The sequence below is a fragment of the Planococcus citri genome, chromosome 3 (genome assembly GCF_950023065.1).
Source record: "Planococcus citri chromosome 3, ihPlaCitr1.1, whole genome shotgun sequence".
Taxonomy (NCBI): domain Eukaryota; kingdom Metazoa; phylum Arthropoda; class Insecta; order Hemiptera; family Pseudococcidae; genus Planococcus; species Planococcus citri.
In genome coordinates, this window is record NC_088679.1 from 46,260,367 (window position 1) to 46,285,765 (window position 25,399).

The 25,399-nt window shown below is 34.3% G+C and overlaps 2 protein-coding genes across 4 annotated transcripts in view; one reads left to right on the forward strand and one right to left on the reverse strand.

Annotated features, from left to right (window-relative positions):
- The window catches only part of LOC135838394 (centrosome-associated protein 350-like), a 122,833-nt gene that overhangs the window by 21,089 nt on the left and 76,345 nt on the right, over window positions 1-25,399 (reverse strand). For all 3 annotated transcript variants that reach the window (XM_065354006.1, XM_065354004.1, XM_065354005.1), the window contains one exon: window positions 3,595-3,838. In XM_065354006.1, the coding sequence (XP_065210078.1) occupies window positions 3,595-3,832 (238 nt within the window). In that variant the 5' untranslated portion in view covers window positions 3,833-3,838. The remainder of the gene's footprint in view (window positions 1-3,594; window positions 3,839-25,399) is intronic.
- The window catches only part of LOC135838396 (angiopoietin-2), a 90,201-nt gene continuing 75,918 nt past the window's right edge, over window positions 11,117-25,399 (forward strand). The window contains exon 1 of the mRNA XM_065354008.1: window positions 11,117-11,801. Within this exon, the coding sequence (XP_065210080.1) occupies window positions 11,527-11,801 (275 nt within the window). The 5' untranslated portion in view covers window positions 11,117-11,526. The remainder of the gene's footprint in view (window positions 11,802-25,399) is intronic.

Genomic DNA, 25,399 nt, shown 5'->3' on the forward strand with positions numbered 1-25,399 from the left:
AAGTTGATAGTGCTTTTTTTTGCTTTTTTTGGGTGTAAATGCTTTTAAATGCTTATTTTGGGCCAAAAAGGCGGAAATTTTGCTTTTTTGGGGCTTTTTTTCGTCGTTAGCGCTTTTTTTGGTAAAAAATTGGTAAAATTGAAGAAATTAGTTCCCAAAATACAAAAATTTATCAACTTTCGCACATTTTTGAAAAAAATAAATAATTTTTGAAAAAAGATCTGTTTAAAAAAACAAGGGAGAAAAAACTGAAAAATAACAGATTCAGTTTTCATTTTTTAATTTTTATTTTATTTCATTTTTTTTCTAATTTTTGGTTTCAGTTTTTTCCTTTTTTTTCATTTTCTTCTTTTCGTTCATTTTGGTTCATGTTGTACATATATTTAAGGGAGGTATCTTGCTGGGTTTGAAATAACCTTAATTTTGATATGTAACATGGTAGGATTTGATAGCGCTTTTTTTTGCTTTTTTCTTACATTTTTAATGCTTTTTTATAGCGCTTAAAATGTGTTTGATAGCGCTTAAAAATCCTAGCCCTACATATGAGAGAAGGGGAGGCTTTTAGAAAAATAAATATTTGCAAGGAGTCAGGTATTTTCCAAAGCGAACTCAAAAAAGTGATGATGATTATTCGTTTTGTATTTTTTTAAAAATTTGTGCAGTATTAATGTTGAGAATAAGAAGTAACCTCCCCTCCGTCTACCACAATTGAGACGACTTTCCAACGAGTTTGAAGATTCTCCAATTTCTTCTGAAAGTCATTACGTAGGTATTAGAACAAAATACTGACATGGTATCTCAACACCTTTTTGAAAAATTGAACGGAAATCCGTTTGGCGGGCTCAAATTACGTACGAACAAAGAAATGAATCGTTTTTCCAAAGGACATTAATTCGAAAATAATCATTCGATTGAAATTTTGAAAAAAAAAAAATTAATCAGAAGAACCAATTCGGAAAAAGATTTTTTAAGAGTGTGCAATAGGGCGGATCATTATGAAAAAGAAAAGATTTTTTTTCGAAACACATGAAAAAATTTAAAACTCCAAATTTTGATCTCTCACAGGGAGGAGGAAAAGTTAGGAATTGACCTGAAAATTTGAATTTCTTTCTACGTCTCGCTGAGGTCATTTGGTCACGATGTTTTGCCTGGCTTCATCAAATTCCAAAACAATATTTAAAGATTACTCGCCCTAGTGTCCTTAATCTCTGATATTTCCTTATTTTTTCAGTCTGATTTTTCCAATTTTCCTGATATTTCAAATATCAACGATACACAGAACAATGGAAGAGGAGGGGCACATTTTTTCTAAAGTCATTAGCGACTAATTTATCCATTAATCCATAAACTTTTGTGGGGTTTCTACGAAGCTACATAGAATTGGAGGCCAGGTGAAGATGGCTCGTGCTTTTAAAGTTCATCGAATTTTCTCGCCCTGGTACCTCAATCATTTCATTTCAAGATTTTTAAAACCAAAAATTTAATTTAATTTTCCAATCATATTTGAGGTATCAGAATATTGAGATGAACTGAGGAGCGAGAGAGACGGGGGAGGGGCATTTAAATATCCTATTAATTTTGAAAATTAGTACCCATTTCAGTAACTTTTGGATACTTTACTCGTAGTATCGTACTGACTTCTCCCACTCAAACCCTAAAAACAAACTCCGGAAAACAATTCTGACTACTAAAGAACCGTTTGAGGATGTACGTAACATCAAAAATTCACCTGATCCGATAATTTTTTCCAGTGAAAAATTGAAATTGATAATCTTTAGACAGTAAGGACATTTAGGACCTACGATGACATGGTAGAGAAGAGGAGGGGCTTGAAAAATCCAAACAAAATTTGAAAAATCAATAGTTGCTTCAAACATTTTGCTGTCACACTGAGCTTTTCCAGTCATAAAAGGATTATGTGGCGTCCAAAAAATCCGTTTAAAAAAATGTGTAGGGAGCATTCAAACACTCTACTTCTGTCCATGCCAGTCTTTCATATCTCAAATAAGAGTATTTCTTTCAAGTTTTAAATTAGAGATCAAAGATTCTTTACTTAACAAAAAATTTTTTTGACATAGTACCCAACTTTTCATCCAGTTCTAGAGTTGAAAGAATCCAACTAGGTAACAAAATGTTCGAATCCCAATTAAAAAGACAAGTCTGACGAAATGCTGACAGAAAGTTATTTTCAAGAGTCTGGAGTAATTTTTCCAATCAGTGGTTCCAAGTTCTTTAAAGTCAGTCAGTCAAAATTTCGCAAAATTATATTCTAAATATTGCCAATGGAACAAATTTTTTCGAAGTTCTTCAGACAAGTTGGCACGCTCTTGGAAATTTCTCAAGTTGTTCGCAAGTTTTCAAAAAAGCCTGACATATTATGAAAAATTTGGGTAAAAAAAATCTGGCTACAAGCAAAATTCCCTGATTCTGAAGTAAAAACATAGCAATTGAAAAATTCCATAACATTTTCCTGACCTTTCCAGAAGAGCGAAATTTCTCGAATTTTCGAAGACTACACACACTGTCTCTTCATCCTAGCACAGAATCTCTTTGATGGGACTTTACTTAGTCTAGAAATGAGAAAATTGAATGATTTCCACATAGTAGCAGAATCTGTTAACCGAAGAATTCTTCGACATAGGTATAACTGTTATTGCAAAAAATTCTCCTCGAAGCAAGCTTTCATCTTACCAGGAATGCATGCTCACGCTTACATCACTATATTGTCTGCGCGAATATCAAATTGAAAAAAATAACAACTCCAACACGTCAGACATGTACCTCAAACCCTCCAATTATTACGCATTTAACACCTCTCAACAATCCCAAACCGTGTTACATCTCTCAACACGCATATGCTGGCGTGCTTCTATCAAACGCCCCAAATATAGCGATATTTTCGCCAATAATATATTCGATTTTTACGCTTGTACCTTTAATACGTTTAATAGCATCGGCGTTTAGTTTAATTACAGGTTAACATTTCCCCAAGATTTGCGAATTCTCATAACGACGAGTGATTCCCAGCCATCTCGTATTCGTTTCTTTTTGATTAATCACATCACGAGCGATATTCAATTAACTTTAACCAAACGGCTACAAATTGTAACTAATTTTTAGACTCACTGTTGCTCCGTTCTGCGGGTGTTCCATTTGATACCTACTAATAGCCGTCAGGATAATCGATAGGTAGCGCTTATCCGTGCGCTAATTATTATTAATAACAGCCTGTTTAACACGTATATATTGTTTGTTGTCTATAATTTTAAAAAATCGATATTTCGTCGAAATTCGTTATCAGATATACGTGAACTTATATCTACTCGAGCAAAGTATTAGCTGCATAGGCACACAATTTGCCAATTTCTTTCATTATTAAGTGCCAAAATATATCTACACACAGGTACCCAAATATGTATGTAGTTGATTCGCTAACGTAATAACATATAACACAGGTAGGTAAGTATAGCGATTATCAAACCATAAACGTGTCCAGCAGGAAGCAAAACGTGAGAAATTTCACAAGTTAGGGTGTTACTAGGGCAATTTATTGCTTTCAAATTAGATACCTACTCGCGGTTTCTTAATTCTTACCTTGATCGGAAGTCGCACTGTCAGCTTTTTGAGTAAAATTTATTTTTAATGGTACATGTTGCCTGACCGTTGTCACCGGATTTAGTCTGCAATGTATAAGTCTGGGGGTTGAACTGGGCGTAACAAATGGCGTATCTGGTCTCGGAGTAGCGTATATGGAAATGTCATTTTCAGCGTTATCATCGCCTATAGAATTTGTACGCGAGTTGATCGTACGATGTTGGACGTCGTTTGACATAGTAACCTGTAACAACGAACACAGATTCATCATTAAAAATACTCTTCACATAAAATATAATTTCATCGAAGTTCTTATTTTTAGAATTATTCAGTAATGACCAAATCTAAAGAAGAGGAAGGGGAGCGTTACCCGTGTCGGTTCCGTGACAGAGGGATGAGTCTTAAAAATTTTTAGATGGATGAAAATTGTTGTGAAGAACATTTCACATTTCCACATCATCATTATGACGTTGCTTTAAACCCTCTTAATTTTAATTGATCTAGCTTCAATGTTCAAACGAGTAGTTGCTATATGTATCTTTCAAATTTTTGAATTTTAAAAATCTGGGGACGATTAGGAATTCGAAATTTTTCAGAATGAAAAAAAACTTGAAAATATTTTGAATTTCAGCCATTTATAGAGATAAAGCTCAATTTTGAACACTCTAAAGGAAGTTGAGCTGGAACTGATTCCACAAGTTTTAAAATATGACATTTTTTCAACAAATGACTCCTAAACTGAAATGATCACATATGGTAAGGGATTCAGTGAGGAGGAGGGTGGGGGGGTAAACATTTTTGTAGGGCATACTGCATGATTTCGAGGCGACGTTTTTTTTTTGAAGAATATTTTTCTTATCTCAGAGACAAGAGTGATTCAAGTTGGATTTTCGTGTGAGAAATAAAAAAATTGTCTGGGAGATACGTATCAAGGAAGAATAACTTTCGTTTGAAAATTTTATTATTTAGGAACTCGTAGATGAGATGATAAGTGTGTTGTTCATATAGGAAAAACGGGCACCATGATTGAATTTTTTCATATTGTACCCACAAGATTGCCTCTTCAACAGCTTAGAGCCGGCGCGGCGATCTCTTTTTTGGCCTACCAACTTTTCCCAATTTTACAGACTTTTAAAATACTACATATGTACCTACACAAAGAGGTTACCGGGGGGGGGGGAAGGGTTAATTTTTATAGGTACTTTAAGCAAGATCCTGAGTGTTTTAAAATCACAAAATTCTCTGACATTACTCGGATTTTCTCAGAAGGGTAAAATTTCCTGTGTTCTCAAGATTTTCCATGTTTTCCAGGGAATGAATACTTCGTGAATTCAAAAATAAATGTAGGGCCTCGGCTAGGTATTATTGCATTCAAACTTCAAATCATTTTTCGGTGAGATCTTTGTGGATATTATTTTTGAAGAGAAATGATTGATTAGAGCAGCCGACACAAAAAATTGATGAAAATTAAAGAATATAACAGGTAGGTAGGTATACAGATTAAAAAGTTCTTGAAATTATTGAATAATTTTACGTTGAACGACAGTTGAATACAGTTATGTACATATTACAAAATTTCAGTATTTTTCACCGTTTTATCCACTTCTTCAAATGTGTAATATGTATTATAAAAAAAAAACTCTTTCTAAAAAAAAGTGAAAAAAAACTACCTATGATAATACATAATAATAAAATGAAAACAATCTCCATTCGTAATTTAAAAGAAGCTAGAAATGGTGGACAAAATGGTCGAAATTCAATTCCACCATTCCCATGGCAATAAATTCCTATGAAATATTTTCACATTGGTGTTACACAAAACTTGACACAGTGTATGGCAGCAAATCTAGATTGGCTATAATTCGCCAGCATAAATATTAGGTAAGAAAAGAACGTACTCGTATGTACATTGCGTATTGTCAGGTAATAAGAAATTATACATACGTATACACTTTATAATATGCACATGTGTTATTTATAATAAACTAAATTGAAGGCGCGATATAATTTTACTCTCATTATACTTACAACTTATTGTCAAATTACGTGAATGTAGCTATATAGTCGAAGTAAGTGAGTACCTACAGTATGCATAAGAGAGCCAGATACAATCATGGATAATGCTCGCATAGTATACGCAGATACATTTCATTTAAGTAAGTACATACTTGAAAGCAAAATAATGATGGATATAGTTATGTTTACTGAGATCGATTTGACTATATAGGTATTACCTATCGAACGGTAGTGAATTAGTTTAAAATTGAGTAAATGTTACAGGTTGATTAATTTAAATCGCCAATAGGAGCATCTTTTATGGCTAATAAAAATGACACAACGGTGTGTTTACATTTTAACCAGTTACCAACCTGAACATAAAAGTAAATTAAAATTTGAAAACTCACGATGATGTAACTGAATAAGTTATATCAACGTAAAGGTAAATGGTAGAATGGTAGAGGTAGGTACGTTTTGTACATCAAATGGAATTACGATGTATAATATGTATATACGAATAGGTATAGTCTCAAACTTATCGAACATCATCGCAGGTAAAACGTCTCTCTGAATTATCCACATTCTTCGTTCTAGTTTCAAATTATCCAGATAATAAGTACATAAACCTACTCGATCTACTTCACTGCATAATGACTATCAAATAGAACTACTTTTCAAGTTTATTTGCTTTATTTGTGTAATACCTTTAAATTAATTATTTATGATTCTTTTATGATGGTGGCATTTTGCATTTATGTGTGCGTTGCATTAACTCGATCAGATATACCTAGCAGAAAAGTTCTGTTCTTAAAAAGTTGATAAGTATATAAATTAAAGCGAGATGTTCTGTCGACATAATCCCATTGAATGGAAGTTACCGAGCATCATTTCCAGGTCCAATTTCTCGTCTACATTCTTTGTTAAGAAGATACGAGTAATTTTTTCCTGGAACAATGTCTGATTCGTGGTTAGCGAAGTTGACTTGAAGCAGCCATCCAGCATAATCATAAAATCTGTTTTATTTTAAGAGTTTATTTTTTCAAACGTAAGCCTCTGATTTTTTGCTATAGGTACGTTGAATAATTTACTTTGTCCTTTGCAGTCATTCTTTATAAATAGATAGATTTCGCCAACCCTGCCAAATTCAGAAGGGGACCCTCTAGAGGGGAGGGAACATAATTGAAGCAAATTAGAGCACTCAGTCCGGAAATTAGAGTCGGTAAGTAGCCCGCTTCTCCTCTTTAAACTAAAAAAAAAAACGTTTGATAATGCTGGCGAAACGATAGCCAAGCATAGAGCTGGGATAGAGCTGTTTAGAGCACTTCCCTTTTTGTCCTTGACCCCATTTTAAAAATACATCTTTAGCTAGAGTTGGTGAAATGGCAACCCTATCCTATGTAGTCAAAATCTATGAAAATTACGCTGAAAGATAGCGTATCGATAGAGCTGTTTAGAGCACTCAGTCGCGACGTTCAGACAGATAGACAACCTTAGAAAGCCAAACCGGCGATCAATGGTCAAAAAGAGGCTATAGACAGGTAAGTCAATGACATCGAGAGGTCTGACGGGCAAACAGAAGAATTTGAGAGGCTTTAAAAAACGATTTCGGAAAAATTTTGCGGAGTTTGATTGACTTTTCCTAATTTTAATGAATTTTTAATAAATGTCAGAGGAACTTTTGAACATTGAATGGATTCTCACTTTCTCATGCAATTTTAGAAGGAATTTCAAAAATCGAAAATATTTTCAATATTATGAGAAACTTCTTAATTTTAACTACGCGTACATTTTCTAACAATTTCTCTTGAAAAAAATCACGTAGTTAATTAGGTTTTATTCGTAGAATTTAAAAAATGTTTTTCTACGTAATTTTTTAAAAATAATTCTGGAAGCATTTTTTAAAATTTGTTATAGTAGAATTCACTTTGTAAATACGTAAATTTTGAATTTTTAGACAGTTGTATTAATTTTAAAAAAAATTCTACAGATCTGAAATTTAGTTTCATGGCCTATTTTTGATCTGAAACGATTAGTGGCAATCTCAAAAAATTTTAGAACTTTAGTTGATCTTTGGATTTTCTAATTTTAAAATGGCCATTCAAAAAGACCCTGGCCCATTCGATCGATATGGGCACAATTTTTCATATTTAGTTAGTTTCAAATGCGTCGATTCTCTAACGTTTTTCTCCAGTGATATTTTTGAAAATCGAATCCAAAATTGAGTTTGAAGGCGCTGAATTCATTTTGAAATTTTCTTTGTGGAATTCATAGAAAAATGGAAATTGCAAAAATCTGTAAAAGTTTCAATAATGTTTTAAAACTACGATCAATTGATTTATAGGAGTTTGGAAATATAGTGTGAACCAATATCACTTTTCTCCCTCAAGCATTTGAAATGAACAATCAATTAATCGACAAAATATGATCTCAATTATATGACCCCGCTTCGGAGAGGGTCATTAATATTCGTTATAGGTAAATTCAAAGAATTTTTTAAAAATACGAAACCCGAGATTAATTTTTCACCGTCGTAAAATAAGACGAGTTTCTAAATATTCTCAAAGATCATGAAGAAGAATTCTCGACACGGTGAAGTCGCTCATACCTCGCACACAGGGATATTTTCACCTTATAAACGTACGCACGCGAATGCATTAAAAATATCCGTCTAAATGCAATAAATTTATACACTGTTCAATTCATTATGGATACATTCTCGATGTTACTTTCCATTTCTACTCTTCCTATAAATGCACGTTGTCGTTTAGTCTTCGATCATCGTAATATGAATAGTTTCACATAAAACAGAGATTTTTTTCGATTGAGTACAAAACAAACGATACATTATTCAATATCATACGCAATAGCGTCGCGTCGAACGTTTCCGAGACTAAATAATGTACTAGGTACTACGGTATCCTATCTATACGTACGCTATAATATGTACAAATGGAAATATATACCTCCTCATTAAACTGTGAAGTACATCCTTTCACGCTTATAATATCCATACATTGGGTACCTACAAAACGCTAATAAAATTATGTCATTGGAATAAAAGTAGAAAATAATGTACTGTTGAAAAATATTTTCAACTATTATAGACTCGATATTGCATAACTTGATCCTGCCAATAAGGTGAGTATGCAACTTGTTGACATCAACGTTAATAAAGTTGCCACGCTGAACGCCGCAAATACGCGCGCATCCGTGGAAATGGTAGGAGGACGGTGGGTGAAGTTGCCACTTGAACATTCTACTCGGGCAACTTACGAAGCGAAACCGAATGACTGCGAATGACGTGATAATTTCTAATTCTTTCTTTTCACGAGCATAATTCACCAATTAACTAGATTAAAAACGTCGAACATATCTTCATTATCATATTTCATGACTCTAACGAGGCAGATTTGAAGCTGACATGGTACGCATTTGGCACTTTGATTGAAAAAGGCATACACTTTGATCTTCTTTTCACAATTTGATTGATGTTAAATGAAAGGTTAGCGAACTAATTGAAAAATAACAACTACCGGAGTAAGTATTCGCAACGAACAGCGCGGAACTTGATAACCATTCTACCCAGAGGACAAAACACCTAAATATGATTCATCCATCGAGTTACAGCTGCACATATCGTAATGAAAGTAGGCGCAGGAACACATATTAATACCTGTAGCTAAGTCGGTAGACATCGAGGATTTATTTTTGTCTATTTTTGGATAATTTTGAAAAATTTTCCATTTTTGCTTCCTTGATTTTTATGTTCATATAGGAACAATTGAACAGGTTGTTACGTAAATTATACAAATTCTATATTTTATATTCGTCGAAAGTAAATTCACCTTAGGGTATGACCAGTTTGCAGCTTCGCTCGTTTTTAGTCGAGTGTTAATCAATGAAATACTCGTTAACACTCGAGTATTATTTGAGAATGAATGCGCTTCATTTCGATAGACTGGCAGCAGTTTGAGTTACGAGTATAAATTTAAGAAACGTAATAAGTAAATGCCCAGGTACTTTTTAATACTACGTTTGCGACCAGAGGTTGTCTCATAAATATCCATCTTCTGTTTTCATTTGAGTTGGGAACCCCTAATCGTTCCGAGTACCTGGGTTAAATACCGGTCAAACAGAGGAAATAATCCAGTTTTTAAAGATGTGCTCAGGTAAGGAATTTGCTGGAAGTGTGTACTCCTGACTGATGTAGTCGAAAGTAGGCGCGATCCAAAATTTTAGCTGCCCACGTTAGAAATAGGCGAAAAATTCATTTAAGAGGTTCATTTGAGTTAAAGTGACTAAAATTTCAGATTTTCAACTCAGTGTCACAATTTGAAAAATTTCATTTTTTCATTAATTTTTGGGCTGTTTTGATAGTTAAAAAAATTTGCCAAACATCTAGAAATGAATTTAAACATAGCTAAAATTTTTAATTTTTTTGACATGTAGTTTCAAATATCCAATAATTTTTCAAATCTGAGCGAATGGTTCGATTGGTTCTCTTGTGAAACTGGAACGAATAGAAATTAAGGAGGCCTTTATTCATTTCAGCAACGTTATGTATCGCTCCATTTCAGCGATGAATATCCTTTCAACAATTCAAGTACACAAGATACAAAATTGACAGTTTAATAGGTCAGTTTAAATAAAACAAAGATTTTAAAAATTTTAAAAAGAAAATTTCAAAATTAAAAATTGAACTCTTTAAATGCGAGTTCAACTTTAGAATCATTTTTTTTTTGTCGATTCATAACATCATAAGCATTTTTTCCCTTAAAAGATGAGAGACAGAGCCATACGATTCGAAAAAAATTGAATTTTTGGAAAAAGTGATAACAGCAAAAGCCACCATAGAAAGTGCTAAATATGAATCCGGGATGTGACGCCCCCCCTGGCCCCTAGGTGCCTTCAGAAAAAGGCCCAATTTTTTAAAATTCAGAGCATACGAAATTAATTAAGAAAAGTTTATAAATATTTTAGAAGACTTCCAAAAAAAAATTTCAAAATAATACGTACACCCAGAAAAATTTTACAACAGCTTCTGAAGTTGATTTTCGTGAATTTTTGAAATTTTAAAATTGTGATAGTCAATATTTCATTCAATTTTTCTTACAAACGTTTCCTTCCGATTTATTTTACACCTGTGAGAAATTTTGAAAGTGTTCCTTCTTCTCTCTATACATTTATACCCACTTTCTCAAAAATACAATACATCTGTCTCTCCTTCTGAGCGATTCTCAAAACTCAAGTCGCCGTTAAACGTTACCCACAGGTATGCTCTGAAACCGCATAGCATTTATCCTATTCGTAATTTCAAATAAATAAACGAATACGAAAGACACACATCGTGAAAGCTCCATGACGACCACTACTACCTGTATCTGTCTCACTTTGCCACACTTGATCGCGAATTAATTAATTGTGAAATATTAGCTTAAAGGAGGCGGCGGCGGCGGTGGTAGCGGTGGCAAGCAATATGTCGCAGTAAAACACATACGCAGAGTGCATACAGTTACAGATACACAGGTGGCGCACCATAACGCACCCCACTCATTGCCCACCCTACCCAGAATCGTAAAGCGAAAGAAAAAAAAAATTAAAATACCTGGCGCAAGGCAGGTATACTACATGAAGAATCAGTTGAACTGGGTATTTGCTCAAGTACTTCGCGCCGCAAATCGCCGTTATGTAGTGAAAGTAAATCATCAACATTGTATGCCCTTATCTTGTTCGAACCAGTTACATTCGAGTACCGGTCCGCGTGTTATCGGTTGTGAACATATTTTGGCGGGAATTGCAAAGTTCGCGGTGTATTCGTTCAATTTTTTATGATATAATTTTGATATTTTTTTCCTTAATTTAACGAAATAATCGTAACAATCTGGAGTCGTTGAGTTTTGTCGTTGGTAAAATCGTTATACAAAGGTGACGGTCATGAAAGATAAACTATTATTTTTATTGTTATGCGTGAGCGTGCTATGTGATTTTACGGAGTCCGGTAATCCTCATTTGCCTCCGACCAACGGAGGCGGAGGATTGAGGGTTACCAGGACCAGTGGTGGATATTCGTTGAATTTGCGAAATAATAATAGCCAATCGAGCAATATTACCAAAGCATCAGTCAACGCAGGGGCAACCAGTTTTACCCCAACGAAAACTACTGTCAATGTAAATAATACTAGAACTCCTGGTTCTACGCTCAGAAGCCGGTAAGCAGTGAATTTTATCACGATATTTTTCACCGAAAATCATATCCTAATATTGCACCAAAATCTAGCCTAATGTATGCACATTTCATATCACAAACTACTACGTAAATCACGAGCACGATTCTGGACAACTTTGATATCTTCGTATATCGTTTGAATTAAAACAACAACTGCGATAGCGGTAGTTTGTAGTTTACGCAACAGGTGGCCAATTTTTTTTTACTTTTTGGTACGATCTCGAGCAAATCAAGTGGGCTGTTGAATAATAATTCGCTTATTAGAAGATATTTTCAACATTTAAAAATATGAATTGGGTCGATATAATATAAGTATACTTATACAAATATGTAAAATAGCACAAATAGCTTCGATTTTTTTCTATCTGCGATGAATGCATTTTTTCAAATTGAAAAAACCTGACTTTGACAAAAATGAGTTTAGAAAATCAAGGATTTTCAATTTCTTTGAAAATGCAATACACGATATATTCCGAGTTTTAGCCACTTTGGGTGTCCCGGAAGGGGGTTCAGTGGTTCTCAAAATCAAGTAATTCAATAGAAAACAATTTTTCCGGCCAAATTGACTGATTTAGGCGGGAAAAATGTTGAAAAGAAACAGGTTTTGGCATTTTTGAAGGTCTTCCACCAATATAGAAAATTCTGAAAAACATAAATACAGTACACAATGTTGTATGTGTACATTGGCAGATACATAATACCTATATATTTTTTTGGTGATTGCACCTCTGAAGCAAGTTACCCAAAATGTGATTGAAAAACTAAAAATGTGCGTTTTGGCTAGAACATATGCTTGAAAGAATTTCAAAAAATTTCCATGAATAACACTTGATAATGTCAAACATTGCTACAAGTTTGAAAAAACTCGGTGGACAACTGTCAAAATGGGAAATTTCTAAGTGAAATCTCAATTTCACCTCACCTCGTTTGAGGGAGTTATAGGTGATTTGGTGACCTGAAAATTTAAGGAACAACTTTGAACTTTCGCTAGTTAGTTCCAAAATCCGAGGAAAAGGCCAAATCGCCTATTTTACCCGGCTGTGGTCTTCTCTAATCAAAAACCAAAATTTTTCCAATTTAACGTGTGTACAATTCTTTTTGCAAATACTGAAGAAAATCTTCATCATTTTCAAAAGCTTATCAACAAGAAACGCAATTGGGTTTTTTCTGCTTTTAAACTTTGAAATACCTAAAATAAAAAAGTTCTACAGTACTTAGTCGATATTATGTTTCTCAAGTCCTAGCTCCCCCCCCCCCCCATCAATCGCACCACGCGGAAAATGTTAAGAATTTTGATATTTGTGCCAATATTGAAATTAATTTTAAACACAAAGCAACACAGTTCGATTTATTCACCTCTTTTTCACTTTAACGTGTTGTCCAAAAGAAATAAAAGCATTTTCAGCAAATTTCTAAAGGCAGTATTCAAAAATTGATACCTCGTTCCACGCGTGAGTTTGAAACTGAGAAAAAAATAATCATTCGTTTCCGTTTTATTTTTTCAACTTTTATTATTTCTCGATCCTATGAATACCAATTTATTATTATTTTTTCAACTCTACGAGTAAAACAAGAAAATATTAGAAATTTTTTCAAGACCACAGCTAGAGTGGCCTAATATTTTTCAAACTCGCATAAACACCTTAATCCACTTAAATCATTATTTTTTTCTTTCTTGCTTTCCTCCTTTTAGCAGCTTTTAAAAAATCAGATCAATTTGCAAAAAATTGTTATTTCTCAATCGAATGAATGCCAGTTTTTTTCAGGCTTTTAGTTGATAAAAATTATAGCTACATTGCGGTAGGTTCGACTTCTTTTGTTTTCTATTCTGAGACTTGAAGATTTTCAAAATATGTTCAGCTCTAAGAAGTTACGAGTGTATTATTTGAACTCGCGCAAACACGTCTCAATTTAATCTACCCAATCCTTTCTTTTTCTTGCCTTATTCCTTCTTCTAGCAGCTTTAAAAAAGATATAAAAATATGTCTGCCTGAAACCTCATCCACTATCACTGTTTTATCATTTTCCAGCAAAAAGTATTTAATTAATACTTACTTATTATTTCTTAAAATGCAAGTTACACCGACAAAGTGAAGCCCGAAGGCTGAAATTATGCACTTAATTTGTATAAAGATCACTATCAATAAAATTTTATAGATAGTTAGCAAATATGACATAAGCAGGTTACTTTTCCTCGGGGTCGATATTGCGTCGCTTATTTGCCAGATTTCTGCTTTTTTGAGATTAAATACCTATTTGAACAGAAGTACACCACAGCGCACAAAAATGTAGCATATACGAGGGCGGTTTAAAAAGTAAGTTTAACGATGCTCGTGCTCCTCCCCCTGAAGAGCTAGGGGTACAAAATTTTGGGAGGATATTCTCCAAGGTATACTGAGCAGTTTCATATGTCAAACATCGCGGTAGGTCATTTCGTTTGCGTTTCACAACGATTTGAAATAGAAATGCCAAAAAAAACTCCGTCCAGTTTTTTGAAGTAATTTGTGACCACTTCAGGTATCTGATCTGGTGTCTGGAATCGCTGGCCTCCGAACGCTTCGGTCATCACCAGGAATAGGCGGGGGTGACTACAGGACTAAATAAAGCCTCTCCTTCCCTCGCAGACAAATCCATTTAACGAATGAGCGGCATCCAAGCACCACTGTTTGTGTTTAGCTGTGAGCAGCCAAGGCAGCGAGTACGATCTCAGTTTTCACATGTTACGGACGGATGTGTCTGACCAACTTCGTCTTTCCGTCGTAGTCTTTCGACTATTTCATCGGGAATCGGGATACATCGTTTATCCTCGTCCATCAGCTGTTAAAGGGAGTTCTAGCGTTCACCAGTGTGTTGGACGTCCTTGGCGCGCTTCATCATTCACACTTTCGCACCCTTTAAGATCGCTTAGTGCCATGTCACAACCTTTTTGAAGGCTCCTGCAATTTTTACTTCAAACTACACACATTTCTTCATAGATTCGTGTAGGTGTTAATTTTTTTGGAGTCAAAAATTTTTGACTCCACTCACTGCAAAGTTGGACGGAGTTTTTTTTGGCATTTCCATTTCAAATTGTTGTGAAACGCAAACGAAATGACCTACCGCGATGTTTGACATATGAAACTGTTCAGTATACCTTGGAGAATATCCTCCTAAAATTTCATAGTCCTAGCTGTTAGGGGAGGGGAGAACGAGCATCGTTAAACTTACTTTTTAAACCGCCCTCGTATCTTTCAGAAAAATCAACGGGAATAACGGGATCACTACAAAATGTTTAAAAATGTAAAAATATGCAAAAAAATCAATCATTATAAATTTACGTGAATTTTATAAACGTAGCTCGGCATTCAAAGTAGTGAAAAAAATCGATATAAAAATTCAGGAAATCAATCAGCTACCAACGCAAGATACAGCTCAACAATAAATACATTTCAGTTTTATACGCCTCCCCCCCACCGCTTTCACGAGAAAAACTCAGGCAATCGCTCATCACTAAGTAAGTACTAAAAAAAACACATTTTTGCAAACGTTTCATCAGTTTCCTTTTAGTTTTCATCACTCTAAAACAGGAGACTCCAAAGGTCACAAATGGGTTATTTTGGGTGTACATATACCTATTTTATTCTACACAGTCGTTATAATTGTGAATTTTGAATCCAACTGAGGAAAATTGTAAAACGAGTAGTAGTACGTAATATGATACCTATTGGTAAATATTCACCAGTTTTATAGAGTTCTTCACATGTTGTACCTATCTTGGAACCTAATTTTAGAAAAATACGTGATTTTCAAAACCAGAATGGCTTAGGAAAAAAATGTCTACGATTATAGAGTCTAGGTACAAAAATCTGAAAAAAATTCATTATGGTGAAAAAATACACCTGATTATAATTTTTATGAATAATGATTAACGTTTTATTTCATTTGATCGAGCTCTGTGTAGCCTTCGAATCATTTTTTTTCCACGATATGAATAATAAACTTGATACGTAGTGAATTTCCGTACCAAGATGAACGTGCTACAGAAGTAAAAATTTTTCATTAGTAGTTTAAAATGATTTTTCTACATAAATCGAAGTATTTGGCGAAACTGCACGACATTCGGGTTAGAATTTTATTGATTTTTCTCAAAAGTTTACCTAATAAGGTATAAGGTACATTTGAAATATCGAACAAAAAAGTAACCATAAATCTTGTCGAACAATTATAAACAGACACCTATTTTTATAGATATACGTGGCATACACCTTCAGTTTGTAATACGTTCGAAATCACGACAATCTCATTAACACATCAAGTCAGATCATGTACACAGACAAAATTGCAACATTAATGTTTGATATTTGAAGTAACGACGTTTGATCAAACTTATCAAGTTAATTATTACCCTTTTATCTAACGCTACACCTAATGAACCGCCTTATAAGCACCTGTACTGCATCATTTAGTCGTATTAAGGATTTAACGCCTGCACCTAGAAGCTTTCAGCAAGGTCTTCCAAAAAATAAAACGAAAACTTCCTACTTCAAAATGACTTCATCGTGACCACGAATTGTATCATCGCGTTAAGCGCCGTACGTCGTACGTACGAGTACATTAAAATCGAAGGTCTTTAAATAGGCATAACAATAGAAAATTTTCACGTTTTTCTGGCCGATTCGTTTACGGAAATTAAGCCGATCACGATTCACGTGTCGACCACTGAACAACTCTTTTTCGAGATCATTTTCACGATAAGGTGGGTTTCACGCAGAGCATCCGCTTTTCTACCAACGACACCGGCAATAAAAATCAAATTATTTGCAATATCGACGCGATAAAAATTTGTTCTACTTCTACCATAAACGACTACATAATGAAATCAACATCGTAAAAAATTTCCGATTAATGTACCGTCCGTCGGGTCAAAAGTTAGAAGTGTTAGAACAAGTTATATGTAACTTTTATGCGTTCAGATGTCATTTATTAAGCTTTTTAACACCTTTTATTTGGCCGAATGGAAACAGTGGTTCGCAAAACAAACACCACCATATAAATCTAATACACCTTAAATTTATGTAAATTTCGTGTCAAGGTATTCATTTTTCAATATGCTAGATAAAATTACAATTTTTTTTGCAAACCATCGCGTAAAAACCACACAGATTTTTCAGATTATAGTCGCCTAGGAAATTTCGCCTCTTTATGACAGCCAACAAATGCCAAAATTTTTTTCCATATTTACTCGTCCTTGTCCTAAAATTCTGCAATCAACAGCAGATTAAATTTCGCATTACATCAGTATCGTTTCAGAATCGGTACCAAAATATTTATCACTATCGATGTGAAAGTATTCGTGTTGTTCGATGATAAAACCAATACAACTGGTACGATTGATTTTTTGTCCGGAATGTCAAAAATGCGTCCGCTTACATATTCATCATCGATCGGATACCTACTCAATATTATGCATTTCGAAATTACTCAATTCCCGAAAGCTGTTGGTTACTGGACAGGCATCAAAGAAACCCCGCGTATTTTTCTCTTCAAATCGGAGAAATTTTTTTGAAAGTGTAAAAGTAGCAGTATTTCAATCTACGGTACCTGTTGATGATCAACAGGTGTCCTGAGTGTATTTAAAAAACAGATTTATACGTTGATTTTTCATCACAGTACTGCAGACGTCTTTCTTTTCCTGATATGCACTGTCGAGGACAACAGAGAAAATTCTTTTATTTTTTACAGCTGTTTGAGCAATAATAATGAAGAAGAAAATTTTCAATTGAGGATAGAGAAAAAAAGTGAAAAATGAAATTAAAAATGCTTCGACTTCCAAGTGAAAAAAAAATGAAAAGAGGAAAGAATTCATTTTCAAAGAATTCTTTCTAAATTTGAACAAAAATCTCAAACTGTCCTGCTTTGTACGCGAATTTTTTGTTTTTTTTGAAAAAATGAAAACCCAAACGACGAATTCTCATCGAAATTTGTGTAAAAAAAAAAAAAAATACTACGTACTTAGACTTACTTGTATAAACAAAAAGATACCGAGGGGAAAAAATCGAAAGTCTCTATCAAATTTTTCTCAGTTCGAGTCAATATTTCAACATTACACAATTTTGTCATTTCGGTAAAAAAAAAAGCATCGCTTAAAAATTCGCACTATGAAAAAAATTGGATTATAAAATTCATTTTCTGAATAAGTGATACATTTTAAACCATTTGATTCGAACCTGAAAAGTGTTAGAAGTGTACGGTGGAGGAAGTGGAGGGATTTTTTAAAGAAAATTTAGTTTATAAGTAGAGGTCAAGTATCTCCCTTCACTCCTCATCGGAAGCATCCCTTCTGAAGTGATTTAAATATAATCATAAAAAGTGGAACATTTTCTCGAGGCTCGACATACGTTTAGAACTAGCCGCAATCAATTTGGAGAAAGACGAGAATCTACTTCCACTTATGAGGGTGGAGAAAATTTTGAGAAATTTTCTGCAGAAATCAAAACATTTTTCAGCCTGTTTTTTTTTCTGTTTGGCAATTGAATTTCCCGCAATTCACGTATAATCATCTTTCATTGTCAAATTGATATTTTTACCTCAAGATTTTCTCTATTCGTAAAAAAAACTAACAGACTGAAATTACGATTAGCTTTTTCATCCATTTTCCAGAATTCATCAAAAATTGGAAAATCAACTTTGACAGCTTAAAATGTAGTTTTGAGACAGGGGCGTAGCAAACCAATTTCACTAGTGGGGGGGGGGGGGGGGGTGTTAAGAAAATATTGGATTTCAACAATTTTAGACACAATTTACAAATTTACAAGTTGTCAGTTAATTATTTTCTTTCTTTCTTTCTTTCTTTCTTTCTGTCAGTCTCAATACATCCTAATTATTACTCAGAAGAGAAGTACAAAAAAACCTAACATTTCTGCACATTTGAACTATATAAAAAAAACACGCGTGTACTTCCATCAAGTCTACGCTGTCTACGCACTAATTTTCACACAAATATGTATACTTGAAAACATTAAAATCAGCTCATCCACGCAGCCTTATCTTAATCGGTTAATTTCAAATTATAATTTCGCATTAGGCGAAAAAGAAAGAAAGAAAGAAAAACTAATAGAGCATTTACCAAATTGTTGCGTTTCTCTGCCGTTCACTACGTGGAGGACAACTCTCCAGCGCTACTATTGAAAGGCATGATATTTTCTTCACAAAAATGCAATTTTTTCGATTGTTCGCGAGTTCGGGTGAATTTTTATGTGGTCTCAAATTAAAGACAATGAGATTCCCTATCGATTGATGTTAAATTTTTATCATTTCGCGTGAAAATAACGATTTTATAATATGAATACTTCCATTTACCGATTTTTGCATACTACATATGTCAACTTCAAACTCAAAATACTCAAAATTTTCAGTGAACACATAGGTATTTTAATGAAGCAAAATGTTCGTAATTTTATCCTCTTTAAAATGGGGGTCTCCCGAAATCTCTACATTTAACCGTTGAAAAGTTTTCGAAGCTGAAAGTTGCGAAAACAATGCAAAAACCAGCTGCGAGCGGTAGTGTTGAACTTTGAACTAAAATTACTCAAAATTTTGAGTGGACACATAGGTATTTGAGTAATACAAAATGTTCGTAATTGTATCCTCTTTAAAATACTTTTGTACCCAAAGCTCTACCTCTGACCATTTAAAAGTTTTCGAAGTTTAAAGTTGCGAAAACCAAATAAAAAACCAGCTGCGGGTAGTAAATATTGAAATTTGAACTAAAATTACTCAAAATTTTGAGTGGACACATTATTTGAGTAATGCAAAATGTTCGTAATTGTATCCTCTTTAAAATACTTTTTTACCCAAAGCTCTGCTTCTCACCATTCAAAAGTTCCTGAAGGTCAAATTTGCGAAAAGTGATAAAATAATTGTATTATTATGTTCTCACAAGGGAAACTCTTGAGGTGTCCGCTTCCGATTTGAACGGGACCGCGATTTCTGGAAAGAGCATGTTCTAAAACTCCCAAATCTAAATTTTCAGCTGCCCAAGTTCGTTTTTCGATTTTTGGCGAATTTTTGAAAATCCAAAATTGACTATTTTGGTGATTTATGCTTTTTTTTAAAAAGTACGTACTTGATCAGTAAAAATGTTCAAAGTAAGTCCTAAAACTGATATTAACCCCCAAATCCAAATTTCGCCATTTCCAGCCATTCGGGAGCCTCCAGCGCTATTTTTCAATTTCTCCAGAATTATTAATTTGCTTCAGAAGGCGTAAATATGAAATTGGACAGCTAAAAATCGAGTTGTGTGTCATACTCAACTTGTTCGACGAATTTATCCACATTTGAGCCGATTCTGGAGGGGACGCCTCAAGAGTGGTTTTCTGACCAGCTTTTTTCATAATAAAAATATCCAAAAATCAAAAATTTCTCGTTTGCGAGAAAATTATCGAGAAATGCGCGAATCGCTGTATTTTGTCATTAATCAAGCCCACGAGGGAGAATTTCCCCATTTCCAGCCTTTCTGGAGCCCCTGGAGAAATTGAAAAATCGCGCTGGAGGCTCCAGAATTGTTGGAAATGGTGACATTCGTCCTCGTGGGGTTAGTTCATGACAAAATACTATGATTCGCGCAAATTTCGAAAATTTTCTCGTAATCGGGGAACTTTTGATTTTTTCAGATTTTTTATTTGAAAAAAAGCTGGTCAAAAAACCACTCTTCAGGTGTCTCCTCCAGAATCGGCTGAAATGAGGATGAATTCGTTAAACAAGTCGAGTATGACACACAACTCTATTTTCAGCTGCCCAACTTCATATTCACGTCTTCTGGAGCAAATTTAAAATTCTGGAGAAATTGAAAAATCGCGCTGGAGGCTTCAGAATGGCTGGAAATGCCGAAATTAGGATTTGGGAGGTTAATATCACTTTTTTAGGTCTTATTTTGAACATTTTTACTGATCAATTACGTACTTTTTTTTAAAAAAAGCATAAATCACCAAAATAGTCAATTTTGGACTTTCAAAAATTCGCCAAAAATCGAAAAATGAACTTGGGCAGCTGGAAATTTGGTTTTGGGAGTTTTAGAACATGCTCTTTCCAAAAATCGCGGCCCCGTTCAAATCGGAGGCGCGGAGGCGGGCACCTCAAGAGGTTCCCTTGTCAATCACATACCCATTACCCATACCTATAGTGTTGATCAGTGACCTCTTTCCGCGACTTTGATCTTCAAGAACTTTTGAACACTGAGAGGTAGAGCTTTGAGTAAAAAAGTGTTTCAAAGAGGATAAAATTACGAACATTTTGCGTTACTCAAATACCTATGTGTCCACTCAAAATTTTGAGTAATTTTAGTTCAAATTTCAATATTTACTACCCGCAGCTGGTTTTTTATTTGGTTTTCGCAACTTTAAACTTCGAAAACTTTTAAATGGTCAGAGGTAGAGCTTTGGGTACAAAAGTATTTTAAAGAGGATACAATTACGAACATTTTGTATTACTCAAATACCTATGTGTCCACTCAAAATTTTGAGTAATTTTAGTTCAAAGTTCAACACTACCGCTCGCAGCTGGTTTTTGCATTGTTTTCGCAACTTTCAGCTTCGAAAACTTTTCAACGGTTAAATGTAGAGATTTCGGGAGACCCCCATTTTAAAGAGGATAAAATTACGAACATTTTGCTTCATTAAAATACCTATGTGTTCACTGAAAATTTTGAGTATTTTGAGTTTGAAGTTGACATATGTAGTATGCAAAAATCGGTAAATGGAAGTATTCATATTATAAAATCGTTATTTTCACGCGAAATGATAAAAATTTAACATCAATCGATAGGGAATCTCATTGTCTTTAATTTGAGACCACATAAAAATTCACCCGAACTCGCGAACAATCGAAAAAATTGCATTTTTGTGAAGAAAATATCATGCCTTTCAATAGTAGCGCTGGAGAGTTGTCCTCCACGTAGTGACGGCAGAGAGTATGCATGCCCGCATTGCTCCGATTGGTAAATGCTCTATAACAATGAAAAGTACATGGTATTAATAACACGGAAACGCGTCCAAAAGAGAGGTTAACATCTTACCACCTCATCCAGACATTACAGACACTTAACACGAATCGCATACGAACGTCAACGGTTGTTGAAATGAAGCAACCAGCCGACTTGAAGAAGTGTATAGATAGCTCATATAGCATACTTCCTATTGAATATTCATACAGAACAAGTAAACCTCATTTATCTATGTACGCCATCGTAATTCAACTCTTTTTTTTCAAACGTCGTGTTACTCTAAATACCGACATTTTATTACATAATGTATTAATTACAGTTTTGTGTCTCTATATTATACTATATACCTCTCTGTATAAATGAATCTGCATATACTTCATATATAAGACAATTTATTTGGGAATAAAATTAATGAAGGGGGAAAAAGTCTATACGATACGTAGGTATGTATGTGTATGGGTTACCATTACCACACGTTCTATAAATTTGTCATGCCAAACAAGTTACACTTAAGCAGCACACGCGTTTTATATCACAGATCGGCGGCTTCTAATTAAATCGTTTATTAGATGAGATATAGAAGGAGAAAAAAATTCCTACCATGAGGTCGAATCATTTAATTAAAAGTAATTATAATTATATCTTTTTTTCAAATCAACGTATTAATTCGAATTTCAACAAAGAAATAAACTATGGATGCATTCGAATCAGATCAAGGATTCTTTATCTTTCGGGCGATTTCATCGAGCGAACTACCGTTTCGTTTTTAAAAAAAAAACTGCAGCATTTTTCATCCTTCTGCAGACACCTAGAGTTTTACGGTATCGTTTCGACGTTACAATTTTTTTTCCACTTCTCTCTTTCAAACGTTCCCACGTGCACAAGGTTATAAAGTATACCTACTACTAGAGCACCGAACCAGATTTATAGGCAGTGTATGTATAAGGTGGTGGCGATGGCGGTACTGGAGGTGATGCTGGAGTATAGTTCGATGTTGTGTATTATGTAATGGCAGGGTTCTGGTGTTAAACATATGATCTGTTTAATGACAGCGCGAATATAGAGTACGATTGGTGGTTTATTTATATTAATTTATAAATAATTATGCATTTAGCAGACGGGTTAAGGTTACCAACTAGTCGCCCAAAGAGTCGAATTAGACGTTTAATTATATCGTACCGCGAATATATCCAGTATATGTACCATGGTTCAGTGACCAGCTTTGACCAATTGTAGTAATTAAACGAAGCCGCCAAAACAACGACGAGCCAAGCGGCCACAGTGCCATTTTATAGCTGGAAATCTGCACACACCAGTTTATTTTCAAATTGGCAAAGACAACACGCTATCAGATCAACTATATTACATAAATATTAAATAAGTATCAAGTACAGGGTGTTCAATCAAACGTCTGACATATTTTAGATTTAGGTATAACGGTGGAAAGGAGTGAGAAAATCATACTTTGATTTTCGATTACAATTCCACAGGAAATTCAAATCTTAAAGCACCCTATAAAAAGCTTCAGACAATCAGCTCCTCTAAAAACATGCATTCGAAAATTGAAATGATGAAGTAATGGGCTCCCTCCGCATCCTACCTGCGCAAGTAGATAGACTAGATTTTTTAGCGAAAATCAGCCAGTAACGATGAAATCATTATACGAGGCCCAATTTCACAAATTCTCCCTTTCATCAGCGAAAATGTGAAAGAAAGATGAGACAATTTTATTTCAAACATGCGAAATATGTATATACTTTCTTGAAACAAGCGAATATAATTCGGGAATCTTACTTTCATAGAATGAGCTCGTTCGAGTACCATATTTTCTGCCAAATATACTCGTAGATCTTTAGAAAAATAAACTGACATAATGAGATATTTTTAAAGCAACGCCTAAGTATTTTTGCAGATTATCGCTAGTACGTGTTTGATTTGCAAAACAGTCGCGAATACTTAGCCTAATATCGAGGTAAAAAAAAATGCACAAAATGTCATCACGTGCGGCAGAAGTCCGCGTAATGTCATCAGTACCGTTATTGTATCTGTGAAAAGTGAAACTTTGTCGGAATCATGAAAACATTTGGAAAAAATGCTATACGACTGGTAATTTTTTCTCATCGGCGAAGATGACGGATGTGCATAAAGTCATGCTGTTCCACACATCTTACATCTTACTACATTTTACCGCACGTATATTAATACACCGTCAAAACTCCAATAAGTAAATCAGATACCCTATACGCGAATAAACATATCTTTCAATTGGCATCTGCACACGAGTTCGGGTGATTGTGAAGGATACGAAATTGACAAAGGAGGCGAGGTTGGGGCATCAAGTTGAAGTTATATTCGCAGTCTGTACGATTGCAGTGCATGATAATGGTCGTAAAAATCGACCTGATGGGTTAAGGTTAATACCCTTATGATTTGTTTTTATGGTCTACTTTTCAACTCGACGTACATGAAGATGTGAGTAAATTGTATAGTTGGGAAGTCGTCAGTCGTGAAATATGGCGTTTAAGCTCGCATTTAAATTAATCAGATCGTGAAAAATTATTACGATTTTTGACTACCTCGCAGTGATGATGCTACGTTCGTTGCAGGCCTATATGGAGTGTTGTAATGTATGTAGACTGCTTAGCGGTGTTGATGAAGTGGCTGTGTTCGCTTTCACGCGATTCTCTTAGTTTTTGAATCGAATGGGTTTATTTCCATTTTAATCGTAAATAAAAGTGTTTGTATACCAGGTGTCCTATCATTCTGGTTGTATGTACTTGTATCTACTCCAGATTTGGTTATGAATTCAACGGGAATTCGAAAAAAAGAAAAACTTACACGAACGAGGAGTCTACTATGTGATGTTGGAAAGAGGGGCAAAGATAGTGGAAATTCCAAAGAAAACAATAATTCTAAAGAACAACTCAAGGTGAACTATGAATATTCGACAATAAAATCGTCAATGTTTGGGAATGAAACAGCTATAAGGAAGCAAATTTAAAATAATGCATTGGCGTGTTTTATGAAGTCGATGTAGGAGAAAAAAATGTAGGTAGGTTAGGTTAGGTACCTAAGTGGCCGCTGGCCTAAAGTAAGTTTTCATGAATACCAAAATGGCGAAATGGCAATCATACATTTTTACCAGTGTTTTTTTTTTGAAGGCTCTGAATTTGATTTCAATTTATCACAGAAAAGTGTCAATGAATGTAACATGAAGTTTTTGTCCAAGTTTTTCAAAAGGAGAGGATGGCAAGAAAGCAACATTGCGGATCATTCTTAGTCAAATTCGTATGTATTTTAAACTGAAGAGTCTAGAAAAAAAGTCGAGAAAGTTTTGTTCAAAAATCATCAAAAGTTGAACATTTATCCACTTTGAAAAATTATATTAGGTACCTAAAAACATTTTTTTTATTCATGGAAACTTGATTAAGTAATAAAAAATGTTGATACGGTTTGCGAGAATTGATAAGTACATATACCCAATTTGCAGAAAAAGGTCGAAAAAATTGGGCGAAGATCAAGAAAATGTTATAGGTATCTGTGATTTTTGAAATTCGATAACAATTCGGGTTTTTGAACGGAGTTGCCCACCCTTATCTAAG